Consider the following 12,873-nt stretch of genomic DNA (forward strand, 5'->3'; position numbering starts at 1 on the left):
GACTTGAATCACGATCTTCTGTCTCAGAGGCAAGGCTGCAATAATAAACTGCTGGCACTACCAGTAATTTAGAGAAAAGCAAATGGCGATTGATTGAAAATTTCAACTAGTACCAGAAATTCACAATTGAATTCAGATTTATAAATACAATAAGTTTCTAAAAATAGAAGAAAAATGAAAGCATACACAGTCCTTAGCTTTCTTTATTCATTGCTATTATGATCTGGCAGGGTGCCTTATGTGTTCCGCCCCCCCCCCCACCACCCCAACTTTATTCTGTTGTCATTGACGTACGGGAAAAATGAAAATCCCGTGCAGGTTTCCTGAAACTCCAGTCCGCGTGTTGTGGCCGGTCTCCTGGAGGAGGCGCCGCTCTCTTGTCAATGGCACATCCAACCTCAGCCCGGCAGACGTCCCTCTCCTGAATGGCGGAATCGCTGGCAACTACATCCCCCCACCCCCCGGCTCCCGTTTGCAACCCAAGAGAACAACCCATTTTTATTTTATGCAGCCTCAGTCCGCACAATCCCGTCCCGAACTGGAGTGTTGCAGCGGATTAGACGTACAGGGGCAAAGGAGTTCAAACAGATGGGACCAGCAGCCGGTGTGTGTGTGTGTGTGTTTTTAAAGCCTCATGCAGTTTTAGGAAGGACGGCTAGTTAAAGGCGGAAAGTTAATGACACTGAACCGTGGAAATTGACTGACTGGAGGGCCGGTTGTTTAATGGGAGCTGAGCTGCTGTATTGGGGGAGCGGGTGGATTCATCACTCGGACCTGGCTCTCCCAGCGAGAGTCCCCCACCACATATGCTGGGGACAGCATTTTCTACTCGTTTTATACAGAATCGGTGGCTGTAGATTGGAGCAAACATCCTCCCTCCTCCCCCCCCCCCCCCGATTATCTCCCATGAACATCCCCCACGTTACATTGGACGGGGGGGGGTAGGCTTGTGAATTGCAACCGTTTGATATAAGCAAGGTGAAGGTCGAAAGCCACTGCTTGCTACCTGCCAGAGATCCAGTGATACCGTTAGTCACAGGGTCTTCATATCATAATCATAGCATGTCTGCAGTGTGAAGTGAATTCAGTTAATTCCCATTGCTTCCTTTAAAGTGCAACACTGATCACAGGTACAATCACCCGACATTTAAAGTGCAGTCAAGTGCCTGGTGAATTCTATCAATTATTTCAAGACCTTGTTAGATTTTTTGATGCTGATGTGATTACAAATGAAAGTAACTTTGACCTGTTTTTTCCCCCCCCCTCTCCTTCCTTCCCCCTCTCCCACATACAGAGGGTCGGTCGTTAGCAAGAATGAAATGGTGAAGTTTGACTTGGGATCGAAAAGGTTTTATTTTTCTTGGTCGATTTTTGCTCACTGATTGAATACCGAGCATTTCTCTCGCTGGACCATGGCGAAAAGTGCCGAGGTGAAACTGGCCGTCTTCGGGAGAGCAGGCGTGGGCAAGTCAGGTAAAAAAAAAGGCTGGATCTCACTCCCTGTACAAGTAAGCGCTCGGAAGCCGATCTGTAACCAAGAGAATTTTTAAAAGTCATTTCCTCCATGTCTCAGCTCCTTTTATAGGAGTGAGCTGTGTTGTAAAACACTAAAATATTAACATACCAGGGGGGCTGTCATTGAGTGCAATACAAAAATGTGACCTATCCCTTCAAACGGGGTTGGGGAGGGGGTAGGTACTGGTTTAAATTGAAATGTTCATTTTACAATATTTATTCCAATTCATTGACTACATAAAGATCTATCAAAGTCAGCCGCGAACTGTTCATTATTAGTGGGGGCCATTTGTTCTGATGTGTGTTGCTGCGGATCTCTTGTCCATTCACCGGGGTTTCCTTTCACAAATAATTCCTTGCCGAGCATGCCTGCACCGTGTTGCTATTATTTTGTTGCTGTACAGAGTAAGTCCCACTGATATTAACAGGCTGTGCTGCACATTGTAATAATCAAAGTGCCAGCTTAGACTGCACGCAGCCAGCTCAGTCAGTGCCATCTGTGGGCAAACTGCTCGCTCTAGGAGAGGGGTTGGAGGTTTAATCGAGTTGTATGCCATACGTATTGTAATCGATTGCTGGGGGAGTTTGGTTCGTGTGCAGTTACATTCAGGGGAGGGGGTAATTCGGGTTCAACGATAAAATGAAGTGTTGCAAACGACAATGATGAATGATATTCAAATCTGTACAGATTATAAACCATGGGGGATTTTATAGTAAAGAGATTAATATTGAATATTAACATGGAATCTTAAAATATGTGGGGATATCCGTTTAGTTCATAAAACAAAACTGCAGTATCTTTCACGAAAAGGCCACTTTTCCAGCAGCCTGAACTCAACTTTAGTGACATCAAACCTGATTTAAGATTAAACCTGCTTGTACTGATCCTTTCCATTTGGTGAAATGAGGAAAATATAGTCCCAAATGTTACCTGGCATCAAACTACTCCCATTCAGGACCTTATCAAATCTTAGCATATGTTTCTGTCAGTTCTGTAATATTTTAGTCCGGGTCACTTGAGATCAAATTCCTTGCCCCCTAATGAATTGTCTATTTCTGATACACAGCACAAGGATGGGAGTTGAACATTTAACTTGATTTTTAATGTATTATTCCCATCCTTCCTGGTTCCACGTTCTCCTACATCAGCCAAGAGTTTGGGCTGCTTTAAATTATGGACCCCTTCACAGCTGGCCTCACACTTGGTCTGCGTTGGCTGACAGGAGGTGTGCTCGTGCCTGCCTCGGGTCTCCGTGCTGCTCTGCTCTCTCCCTTAGGCTACGAGCAAATGAAACTAATTCAGAGATCAGAGCATCTGACAAGGTTGACTTTATTCCACTCCCCAGCCCTGGAACTGGGAATCCAGTGCTGTGTACTGTTAGACTTCAGGGGTATCCTGAATGTATTGTTGATCAAATCACTGCTTAAACAAACTGCAAAATCAAGTCTTTTGACATTTTGTAAACATTCACGGGAAGGTTGTTGCCATGGTAAAAGTGTTTTAGGAGATGATTGCAAACCAAGTTAAATGGCACGATCAGCGATTGTGAGCCTTTCATCAGGTTGGGTGTTTCAAGTTCATTATTTTTACTTTGGTTTCAGTAATCTTAATAGAAGCACCAAAGTATTGTGAGAAAATTTGGGCTGCAGCCAGAGTAACATCTGCCACAGATTCTAGCGGGCAACACCACACTGTAGAATCAGAGACATTGGAGCAGGGAGTCCCTGCAGGCTGTCAACAGAGTAAGCCCAACTCTCCATTGAAAATAACAGGAAGGAGAACAAAAACACTGTTGTCATGTTTTACCACACGAATGCCTGGGAGCATGTTCCAGGAGTTAGTTAGCAGGAGTTAGTGGCAATATTGAAATATATTTTTCAAGCTTAATATATTTAATTGAATTGTTCTCTTTCCCGTTTCTGTTTTTAAAGTTGTTTTTCTCTGCCTTGTGTACCCTTCACCATTTTCTTTTGGTGGATGGGGGACCTGCTCCCAGGCACCTATTATGACTGACTGCTATGATGTGCATTGATTAAACTTCCAATTTTTCTTCCTTTAGACCTATCAAATCCCCAATACTGCACAGCAGGCTACCTCCAGCTCCTGCAATATCATACAGCCTCAATTGCCCAGAGTGTCTTGTTGATCTGCCTGCATGCTCCACCTTATGCTGCCCACCCACATGTGTGTCTGTCCCTCAGTTTTCTTGCTGACTCTGCTGCTAATATCAGATACTGATTCAGTCCTGTTCCCCTTTTTCTGCTCTATTCCAGTGAGGGAAAAACAAAGGAATGCTTTGGGGAGGATGATTAGCCCAGCAAAAAAAAGGAACCTATTGATACTGTACTTTTACAAGAATCTTTTCACTGGTGATATGGAGGTTAGGGTAGTCCCATTTCCCATCAGCACTCCCTTGCTTTCTTTTATTGATCTATCACAAGAAATTGGATAGGCTGAAGAACAGTTGACACTGAGAATGATAGAAGGGGCTAGATGAAGAATGGAACCTGATGCAGGGGGGAGAGGTGAAGAAAATCAGATGCAGACATATATGGTGAAAGGGGAGTCAGATATATTGAGGGAGAATTGGGGACAGAAGTGAGGAATGGAGCAGAGAGGGAAAATAATGATGACATCATCGTCTATTAGAAAGATTTGCAAGAACAAATGAAGCAAAGAGAAACAACATAATCAGTAAGAGAAAATAAATGCTATATCCCATAACCATTTCACATTGGTTTGAGACCCGTAATAACGTTTCTCCAGAAGGTTGAGCGAGCTGCGTTTAAAAACTTAATTTTTCTGCAAAGCCCAAGATTTAATTTTTTTTGTTTGGCTTAGATGGTTGAGCACCTTGTATTGAAAATAATCCCTTACACCTGGATTATTTTTTAAATTGAGGAGCTAGGGTGAAGATCCAAACCTTTGGTGCAGGACAACACCAAGGTTGATCAGATAAAAAGAGATGAGGTAAAAGAGGAGTTAGGATTAGGTGACGCCAAGCCTTCAAAAACCTGAAGATCGTAGAAGGAAGGAAGAATGAAGAAGGTAAGGCCCTGGAAAAGAATGAGCTCGAGTCGGAGCCTGAGGGACAGATCTTTATTTTAACACAGTGAGGATGTTGGGAGGTGGAGGTATGTGTAGGATAGCGTAACTGGAGTTTACAAGGAACAATAGAAAATTCAACAGCACTGATCTCAGTACCATCGATCAAAATAAAAATAAACAAAGATTAGGATATAGAGAGAGATTTGAAGTCAGAGATGAGAGAGGGATCATATGACCAGCTTTTACTTGCATTCTGCGCACAAGTGTAAGAGAGGTGATAGATGAGTCTCTCTAGACATGCAAGCAATATTCAAGTCTCAGACAGAATTGGAGTTCATAGAAAAATAAGTGTCATTGAGGGGGAAAAAGAAGTGTTTGCCATAAAAGAGAAAGCTTTTTGGAGGTAGCTTTAATAATGGAGGTGACGTGGGAGTTCCACTTGAGGTAACTGAAGATAGGCCAAGCATATTAATAGATGCAGCAGGACCAAGGGTGGAACCGCCAAAGGTAAAAGTTTTTGGTTACACTTGTTAGAGACAGGAAGAAACTGCACCTTTTAAAGGATTGAAAGAAACAAGATTCTTATTGACCCATTAAAGAGCAAGGAGAAAATGAAGATAAATTGATACAACCATCAGACTGAGAGAGGAGTGTGGGTTGCTAGCAATCTGATGGAAGCTTATGAAATATTAGCAAAAGAGTGGATAGCGTTGGATAATGAAGTAAATCATTAACATGAAGAACAGATTGGGAGAGAGGACAGAGCCCTTCAATAATGGAAAAAGAAATCAGAGGATGAACTGTCAACTGCAGCATTGATCTGAGATCTCTGCAGCTAGATAGCCATCAACATCTTTTGGATGGGAGGCTATATGATAGTAACTTGTTTAGATCCTGTGAAAAATGTAGCTTCCTCCTGTCGCTGTTTTGTACTTTTCTTGGTGCATTCTTAACTCAAGGAAAAGACTAGGTTTCCCACTCTGTCACTGGGCCACTTTCTTCAGATTTTTGGTCCTGAATATTTGGCAGAGTTCCAGCCTCCATTTGCCACCTTCCCCAGATGGATCACTCAGATTAGGAGCTCACCATAGGGGAAATATTGGCCATGATCTCATGTCCTGCTCCCATTCCTTTTCTTCAATTTGTCTTGATGACATTATTTTAAAACATTGAGATTGGTCATGTTGGCACTGTGTGGGTAGCTAATATCATTTGTTTGGAGTATACCTTGGGATCTGTTAAAAGTGACTTCTTTCAACCAGGGATTGTGATCGCTCTGCCCACTGCCCGCTCGATTTTTGCACCACTTCAAAATCTCCCCTGGTGTGTTGGAGCATTGTTAGAGGAACTATTTTGAATAGAATCGGTATAAAATAAGACGGATATTGCAATTTTCTGGAGTTTTTGATTTCCCTGCATATTCAGAAGGAGTTGAATGAAATTGTGCCTGATCGAATGTGACAAGAAGACAATGATAAATTGCATTAGGTAAGGATATTGCATTCAAATAAAAAGTACAAAGATAATTGGAAGAAACTGATGGAAATGAGATTATCAGAAAATATGAAGACAGTAGGGACTTCTTAAAAACATCACTATAATTGGAAAATGTCAAAACATAATGGTTAGTAGAATAGATTTGTAATATAGGGAAAGTGGGTTGCGGAATCGGTCCTCTCATGATATAGCCCTATCTCTCTAACCCATGCTCGTGTTAGTGAGGCATATTATTTACCACTCGTGTGGTAATTGGTGCCAGCCTTGGCTGAGGGTTAGCAATCCTGTCTTTGTTCAGGAGGCCATGGATTCAAGCCCCACTCGAGACTTGAGCATATAGTCTAGGCTGACACTTCAGTGCAGCACTGGGGGAGGTTCTGTCTTTTGGATGAGATGGTAAATTGAGTCCTCATCTGCTCTCTCAGGTGGATGTAATTGACACTATTCAAAGAAGAGCAGAGGAGTTCTTCCGGTGTCCTGGCCCATAGTTATCCCTCAACAACACCACGCAAACAGATCATCTGGTCGTTATCTCATTGCTGTTTGTGGGACTTTGCTGTGTGCATATTGGCTGCCACGTTTCCTACATTGCAACAGTGACTACAATTCAAAAGTATTTTGCTGTGCAGTACTTTGGAATGTCCTGAGGTCATGAAAGGCACTATATCAAAGCAAGTTCTTTATGTACAAGGGGTCTACACCCTTTGTAACGCAGAGTGTATTATATCTTAGTAACATCTTCCCTCTTAGTCAATTGGCCCATTCTAATCCTGGTCTAATGTTCTTATGTTATAAAATGCTTCCTTTTCCTCTCATGATCAGGAGTGACAGAGCAAGCACTGGCAGCCATTAAAACGGAGCTTAGTGATGGTAATGGAAGATGTGAACTTTGACAAGTGGCGCTCTTGCCTCTTAGTTAGAAAGTTGTTGGCTCAACCTTCACTCCAGGACTTGAGCACCTAATCTAAGCTGACTCCTCAGTGCAGCACTGAGGGAGTATGGCATTGTCAGGGGTGCTGCACTTTGGATGAGATGTTAAACCAGGTGAATGGTTAAAAATTCCATTGCTCTGTTCAGAGAAGAACAAGGCCAAACTTCTTCCTCCAAACTAAAACAGATTAACTAGGTGTTCATCTCATTTTGTTTGTGGAAGAAATGGTTGCTGAGTTACTCATATAGCAACAGTGATTTCACATTGTAATTTATTCTATGTGACGCTCTTTGGGATGTTTCTGAGATGTAAGTGCTATATCAATGCAAGTTCTTCTTTGACAGTATTACTTCAGTGATAAAATCTGTATCGGTTGTGTTTAATAAAAAACAAGAGCTGAATATTTGCCGAAATCGAGAGGAAATTGACTTTTTCTCAGCCTTTAAACAGATGCACTGATAGAGAACAAATATCCTGCGGACCTCCTTGACTTGTCACTCCAGTGTGTCCATGTCACTCTTTGCTTAACAAAATGGGAGCTCTACAAGGGAAATACATTTTTAATAATTATATAAACTAAATCAATTTGTGTTATCTATGGGTAGTTACCAGGACCAAACCTCAAGCTAAGAATAACTTGCCCTTTTGGATCAATATAATAATGTAACCACGGAAATAATATTTTTACAAATCGTTCCCCAATACTTAAACCAGCTGAAGCATTTGCTGTGTTAATCATGTGGTCCCTGTACATTTTGCCAGCGAGGGTTAATATTATGCTTTATCCAGTTTGTACATTAATTGCCCTTACTAAAATTTCTCCGTATGATTTTGCAGATTTTTCTTTCAACTACTCACCATCTGCAGTTCTTACAACTTGAAACCTGCTAGGTTCAGGTAATTAATGGTGACAGGCAACTGAAGTGTCACTGTTCCTATTAATTTAACTGCTGTAAAGAACTTTTTATAAAGCTTTTCCTCTTCCAAAATCTGTGTTGATTACTCTCTTTTTTTATTTGTGAATCATAGAAACATAAAGGTTTACAACATGTGTCTGTGATGCACTTTGCTCGAGCAATCCAAAACTAATCCCACTGCTGTGCTCTCTTCCCCATAACCCTGTATCTTCATCTGTTTCAAATATTAATACAGTTTTGTCTTAAAATATGCAATTGTTTCTGCCTGAGCCATCCCCTGTGGCAATGTATTCCATGCCCTAACAACACTCTTGTGTAAAGAAAATGCTCCTAACCTCTCTTCTCACTCTCAGTCATAATTTTAAATTGATAACCCTTTGTCATTGACTCCCCAACCAGAGGAAATAGTATTTCCCTGTTCACTCTATCAAAATGCTTCATAATTTTAAAAACCTCTATTAAATGTGTGTCAGTCTTGGCTCGATGGTAGCACTCTTGCCAATGAGTCAGAAGGTCGTGGATTCAAGACCCACTCCAGAGATCTGAGCACATAATTTAGGCTGACATTTCAGTGCATTGCCAATGGTTTCATCTTTCACATGATCTGTTAAACTGTGGCCCCTTCAGCCCCTCAGGTGGGTGTAAAAGATCCCATGGCACTATTCGAATGAGAGCAGGGGAGTTCTCCCAATGTCCTGGTTGACATTTTACCTTCAGTCAGCATTACTAAAAGAGATCTTCTGGTCATTTATCTTACTGCTGTTTGTGGGCCCTAGCTGTTTGCAAATTGGCTGCCGTTTCCCTATGTTAAACTGCGACTACACTTCAAAAATACATCATTGGCTATGAAGTGCTTTGGTGTGTCCTGAGATCATGAAATGCGCTACATAAATGCAAGTCTTTATTTAAATTTTCTCATAGCCTTTGCAGCTCCAGTGGAAACAGTCCCAGTATCTCGAGTCTCTGCTCAAAACTATAGTTTCTCATTCCTTGAATCACCCTCGTGGGTCTACCTTGTATGCTGTCTATGGCTTTAATGGCCTTTACTTTTTTACTCTTGAACTCTATGTCCTTTTTATAAATTTCAATGTTCTTTTGGCCTTTATTTATGGCTTTACCAGCACTCAAACTTTCCGAGAATTATATATTTGATCCCTTAGATTTCTCTATTCTTCTAGATCCGTCAGTGTCTTTCAATTAAGTGTATACTCCCAGTCCTTTTTTTGCATTACACCACACTTATCCACATTAAATTGAATCTGCCACCTGTCTGCCCATTCTGTTAACCTGTCTATGTTTTCCTGAAGTCTTTTACAGTCCTTTTCAGTGTTTGCCAACCCTGCTAATTTTCCATTGTCAGCAAATTTTGAGATTGTGTTCTCTGTCTAAGTTCAAATCATCCATATATATGGAGAACAAAATGGACCCAGCACTGCCCTGTGAGTCACACCACTTCCAACCCATCTCCAGTCTTTGCAACAACATTTACCTTTTACGCTTGGTTTCCAGTCTGCCAACCAATTCTGTTTCTATGCTGCTACATTTCCTCTTATACCATATGCTTGAATTTATCTAACAAGCCTGTTGCAAGACACCTTTTCGAACACCTTCTGAAAATCCATATACACTACATCTACTGCATGCCCTTTATCCATCCATTCAGCCACTTCTTCAAAATACTTGATTTAAATTTGTCAAACGCAGCTTCCCTTTAATAAATCTGTGCTGGCTGCCTTTGATTAACCCATCCATTTCTAAGTGTTCACTAACTTTATCTCAAATCATAGATCCTGAAAATTTACCCACAACTGATGTTAAACTAACTGGTCTGTAGTTAGCCAATTAATCCTCTCTCCTTTATTGAGCAAGGCTGTCACGTTGGATACTTGCCACTCCCACAGCACAATTTGCATATTTAAGGAGGTATTGAAAAATTGTGGCCAGAGCCTCTGCTGTCTCCTCTCTGACTTTTCTCAACATGTACTATACCAGTACATGCCATCAGGGCTGGTGACTTATCTACCTTGAGTTCAACTTTTTTTCAGAACCAATTCCTTTTTTACAGTTAGATCTAAGCAATTGTTCCATGTCCTTCTCCAGTGCGTTCTCACTTCCACCATCATTTGTAAAAACTGATGCAAAATATTTATTTCTTATCTTCACCATACCTTCATTCTCCACAATTATCATTTCTTAATGGAACTACCCTCTCTTTAATTGTTCTTTTACTTTTTATATGTTCATAAAAACCCTTACTATTTCCTTTTATATTATCTGCCAGCCTTTTTTCATATTCCCTTTTAGCCCTTCTGATCTTCCTTTCCCCCTCCATAATAGGCTTTCTATATTCCTCATGATTATCTTTAGTTTTGTTAGCCCTGACTTTATCATATGCCTAACTTTTAAATTTTAGTTTAGTTTTAAATTCTCTATCCATGGAATTCCATTCTTTGATGCATCCCCCTTTTTCGCCCTATAGGATCATATTTATTTTCTACTCTATGTATCTCATATTTGAAGATTTCCCACTATTGATTTACCGACCTGTTTGCTAAATTTTCTGCCCAGTTTATTTCGGCCAAATCCCTCCTTATCTTTCTGAACTTTGCCTTTCTCCAGTCCAGCATCCTTACCTTTGGTTCTTCATTGTCCTTTCCTAGTCTTACCTAGTCTAACTTTGCCATGGTCACTGTGAACATTTAATCTGTGCTGTTTTTTGTATCAGCCACAGCTATTCATGAATAGAGTTGATTTATTCAGTGAGTTGTAAGTCATAGTAACTGTTTATTTCGATAGAGATGATGCAAAAGGTGCAGTGATGATGATAAAATAATTGACCTTTGATCAATATATATAATAATTATATTGACACAGGTGGTGAGGAACCAATAACCTTACATTGGCCTCAGGCTTATCTGTTCTATTCTGTGCTGAGAATCACAATATGGCAGAGCACTAGGATGTGGGATCATACAGTTCCCCGGGTGGCGAGTTCTGAATTCTTGAACGTACCATCAAGGGAGATTGAGAACAGAGCATAATGTTTCCGTACCGGGAGGGAGGGAAGATTAGTGGACAAGTCTTCGGAGGCCAGTTTCACACAAGAGTAATGCATAGCGTGTGATTGTGGAGGGAATGAAAAGAGAGAAAACTCATTTTAATAACATCCAAAAGGCTCGCCAATTGGAAACAGGCACGTATTGGGAGTCTAATGACATAATCTGTCAAACAGTATTGCACAAATCCCCAAACAATGTTACTTGTTTCTGATCTTTCATATGCTTCAGAGATGCAAGGGTGATCATTCCAATTGGAATATGCATTCAGTGCAGGGGGTGCAAGGTTTGTGTTAGATTTTCACAGTGAGAAGTGTATTGTTTATTTTAAATGGCATTTTTAGAAGCGTATGATTTGGCCATGGGCTTCAGGGACTTCCTGGAGTTTGTGTTCGGAAGCTTTGCTGGTTCCAAGTGCTGTCCTAAGGAATGCAGTGTGGAGTCAAATGCTCTTGGAGCTGGAGTAGAGGGGAAGTGAAACTTTACACAGTTAGGATCAGGAGCCCAGTGAGGGCACATTCCAGCAGCAAGAAAATGGCTCAAGTACAGCATAAACCTGATGCAGTACAAGTAAAACTTGCTTTCAGTTATTACTTATTTTTCCCAATAAATATCCAGATCTTACAACTATCCCTAATGAGTTTTCATTGATTTTTCACTTATAAATTGACACCGTTGCCAACCTGTGAGGTTTACTAGAATCTTGCTATTTCTGTGATGCTCGTGGCGTTTAGTTCTGTCGGGGGCAAATTCACGATTATGCACTGCTGATGCTGAGCCTTACCAGTCAGGAGTGCATATTGTGAAATCTCACACCTGTCCCCCCCCCCCACAATTTTCCATCCACAATACACTGGAATCGTAGGGGGCATGTGTGTGAATTCCCAGGTGTGCCTATTTCAGGGGCATGTGAGCATAAACTGGTGTTTAGTATGATTTGTAATATTTGTTCTTGTTTCCTCTCCATTGCCCCATCAAGAGGTTTGTTACCCAAATGATAAATAGGTAATTTTATTATTTACATATTTCTGATGCCAGTGTAATAGCCACATTCCCTGTTTCCTTGCTATAGTTCCTGGTCTGTCCACTGCCCTCTTCCTTTTCTTGATCTGTCCCCACTTTGCCTTGTTTTTCCTCGGTTTTCCCTTCTTGGTCTCCTGATTGCCAGGATTTGATTCCCTTATCTCTACTATTAAGGTGATTTTTTTTTGAATAAAATAAATTTTTAAAAAAATTCTGTATAACCAGTGTTAAAAGAAAACAAAACTGCTTAGTTTTCAACAAATGCTGAATTTTTCTGTGAGATTTCCCTGGAAAATGTAGTGTTAAATCCTTATCCCCGATTATATTTTTTTTAAAGTGAAAATTGAAAAATTCTCCATCCATTTTGTTTTGATAAAACTATGAATTTCTCCCAAATCTGTACTTTCAGAAAACTAGTGCTGATTTGAGTGCAGCCATACAAGTGGAGTGGTAACAGTGCAAATGGTATAAGGGGATGTCATTTGCATCGCTGAAACAAGGCTTAAAAACAGTTTAGATAATTGGCGAGCTCACAATTTGCCAATATTAAAAAACAGGATATGTTGGAAAAAGGGGTCCTTGGTGAGCTATTGGGCCACTACAGAGCCCAGCAGGGATCATGTTCCTTCATTTTAATGAAGTTCAGCACTGTGCTGTTGTCAGAAACAATTGCCGTAAAGTCTGTGGAATGATGATGGTGTTATCTTGTTTCTTAGTCTCTCGTGTTAAGGAATTACTTCAGGGAGAGTTTAAAAAAAATAGTTTTGAGCCTTCTCTCAAATTTAAAAACCCATGGAGAAACCAGAGCTTGTCAACACTCACCTTCATGCGCCATGGCTCAGTGGTAGCACTCTCCTCTGAATCAGAAGGTTATGGGTTCAAGTC

The 12,873-nt window shown here is 40.8% G+C and overlaps 1 protein-coding gene across 1 annotated transcript in view; it reads left to right on the forward strand.

Moving 5' to 3' along the window:
- Nucleotides 1-426: 426 nt before the first annotated feature.
- rerg (RAS-like, estrogen-regulated, growth inhibitor) overlaps nt 427-12,873 on the forward strand; it is a 65,254-nt gene continuing 52,807 nt past the window's right edge. The window contains exons 1-2 of the mRNA XM_068004775.1: nt 427-604; nt 1,295-1,473. Of these exons, the coding sequence (XP_067860876.1) occupies nt 1,413-1,473 (61 nt within the window). The 5' untranslated portion in view covers nt 427-604; nt 1,295-1,412. The remainder of the gene's footprint in view (nt 605-1,294; nt 1,474-12,873) is intronic.

The sequence above is a fragment of the Heptranchias perlo genome, chromosome 24 (assembly GCF_035084215.1).
Source record: "Heptranchias perlo isolate sHepPer1 chromosome 24, sHepPer1.hap1, whole genome shotgun sequence".
Taxonomy (NCBI): Eukaryota; Metazoa; Chordata; class Chondrichthyes; order Hexanchiformes; family Hexanchidae; genus Heptranchias; species Heptranchias perlo.